The following is a 2,500-nucleotide window of genomic DNA, read 5'->3' as shown; positions in this document are numbered from 1 at the left end:
ATACACGCCATTCATATGCAAATAAGTGCCCTGGTATCCGCAGTTTAGCAAGGCTGGAACCCAGCTAGGAGTCATATCATAACTAATTGAAGTACGATCGTCCGAGTGAGTGTAGTCCTGGAAAGGACTGTTTTGGTTGACGTTTCGACAATCTGAGGGAAGTCATCTTTAGAGTCAAGATGGCTTTGACTTCTTCCGACTCTCTGACAGGTAATCGAAACTTCAGTTCATGTCACCCAAAAAAATTCCTTCCCAGGATTACACTCACCCGGACGATCGTACTTCACTTAGTTATCAGTAATTTTAATGTAGCTGTTCATAGCGAAAAGGGAGTTTTAGTAACAAAGATGGCAAGAGGCGCGTAAACCAAACAAAAAATATGGCTTGATTAAGACTAACAAAGGCTTGATACGCCTTGGGCTTTTTGCATTCAATACGTCAAGGTTAAGGGGTGGGATAAGATGATTGCCAGAATTGGAGGGTGGGCAAGTAGTTGGGTTGGTGGATGAGTGGGTGGGTGAGTGGTGGAGAGAGAGACAGAGACAGACGGACGGACGGACAATGACACAAGTTTGGTGGCCTGGCCTACCTAGTACTTATTATTCAAACCAGGCAGGCAGCCAAATCTCAAGCGCACTTCCCTGAGTGCTGGAACAATTTCAAACCAAAATAGAAAGAACAAACATTAAAACAACAACAATGCATTGACTGCTTCAGATTCAGAATCCCCCCATAGTTTGCGGACAACGTTATCCGACTCCTTGAACTGGCTTACCAATCCACTGAACCCCTATAAATAATGCGTTTATGACTTTCATTTACTGTAGGCCGAGAAAGTGTTTGCCAAAGTTAGACAATTAGAACCTTACAGAATCGAAGGTAAGATATTCGCTGAATTCACTAGATTATTTACTGCGATTTTCATAATTCTGTGGAATCTCACCTTCTAGCGCTAAGCGCCAAACTGCGTTTTGGCTTTCATCAATCAAATTTCCGAACATAGCAGGGATGATCGACTCCGCCTCTGGAAAGTGAATTGAAAATTTTATTAGTTCACAGCTCGAAGACCATTATATCTTTTTAGAGGTTCTTCAGTAAAAAGATTTGCACAGATTCCATCACTTTCCATCGGCGTCGAGTTCGAATGCATAAATGCACCGTCAGAACCAAAGATGCTGATTGGTAGCTAGGTTATGTCAATTGATTTCGACATCCGTGGTTTCGGGTCAGCTTTCATCGGAAGTTTGATGGGAAAAAAGGGGCTTTTAAAAGGGGCGGGGGGCGGGGGGTCACCGAGATATGAGCAACTAAATCCAAAATATAGGGTGTTTTTGCTGGGCTTTCCCGTTGCCAAGGTAACTTATTACATCGCAATAATGATCACATCTTGTTTGGAAATAATCGGTGTTTCATATGGTATCGTAACATTGCTGTTACGTGATACAGTGTTGTAGCGTTATTCGATCCAAACAGCGAGTCTTCTGAGTGTTGAAACCTTTTCGAGCCTCCTTAATTAAGCCAAAACCCAGTTTTTGGCCGGTGGCGCTTGAAGATGAGATGGTTATGTTTCATTGGCCCTGAAAAGCCCCATGGGAAGTGGTCAGTTAAGTATGTATTGTATTTTGAAAAGTTGCTTTGTACGTGCAGCTAACAGAAAAAAATGAGCTTATATCAAACAGGTTTCTTCCATTTTTGACAAAACGCAATTTTTAGTTTGCCCTTTACCGAAGACGCGATGCAAAATCTCTCTAATCACCATTCCGGCATACTCAACAATTTTCAATTGCTAAGTACATACAGTGTAGGGCGGTTTTCACGTGAGTGTCGTAAAACAAATACCAAAGTAATTACTTCGACCAATCACAGCAGGTGCAAACAGCGCAGTGAACCAATCCAAATTTGTAGTAATTCCATGTAACTTGCTCAAAGCGCGGGAATCAAAGCGCGGGAAAAATCGCGCTTGGTTTTGGTTTTCTTTCTCATTGGTCGATAAACTGTCACGAGATTTCTAAACCAATCACTAAGCGTAGCAATTGCAATCACGTAATTGCTTTCGATAGTCATTTGAAAAGTGCTCTAGGTCTTATCTGAATCACGACTTAAATGACTTTCCATTTAGCCCGTGAACAGGTTCTTTGAGTAAAATAGGAGATACAAAAATGGGTTTATCAACTGGATTGATGTGGTAAACTGACCACCGACGATAAGGGCCGATTTACACGGTATGATTTTGTCCCATGCGACAAACTTACGACAGGCCTACGTCATGACTTACTATTATCGCAGCGTTTTAAAACATGACTTTTGTTTTAAAATTCTACGACATTTTTTTTCTGCCGTAAACGACAGTCGTAGGCGAGTTGTAGGATTGATTTATGAGAAAGAATTTGTGTCGAAGGCCTGTGGTAAGCTTGGCGCATGCGACAAAAATCGTACCATGAAACTCCGCCCTGAGGAAATGTGAAAGCTGACGGCTGGTTTCTCGCCTTAGCCCTTTCTC

The 2,500-nt window shown here is 42.1% G+C and overlaps 1 protein-coding gene across 1 annotated transcript in view; it reads left to right on the top strand.

Moving 5' to 3' along the window:
• The window catches only part of LOC137985005 (cell division cycle protein 27 homolog), a 30,107-nt gene that overhangs the window by 15,481 nt on the left and 12,126 nt on the right, over positions 1-2,500 (top strand). The window contains exon 12 of the mRNA XM_068832395.1: positions 828-879. Coding sequence (XP_068688496.1) covers positions 828-879 — 52 coding nt within the window. The remainder of the gene's footprint in view (positions 1-827; positions 880-2,500) is intronic.

Source organism: Montipora foliosa, chromosome 14 (assembly GCF_036669935.1).
Source record: "Montipora foliosa isolate CH-2021 chromosome 14, ASM3666993v2, whole genome shotgun sequence".
Taxonomy (NCBI): domain Eukaryota; kingdom Metazoa; phylum Cnidaria; class Anthozoa; order Scleractinia; family Acroporidae; genus Montipora; species Montipora foliosa.
Note: the sequence above shows the minus strand (reverse complement) of the source record. Positions and strands in the feature narration are given on the sequence as shown.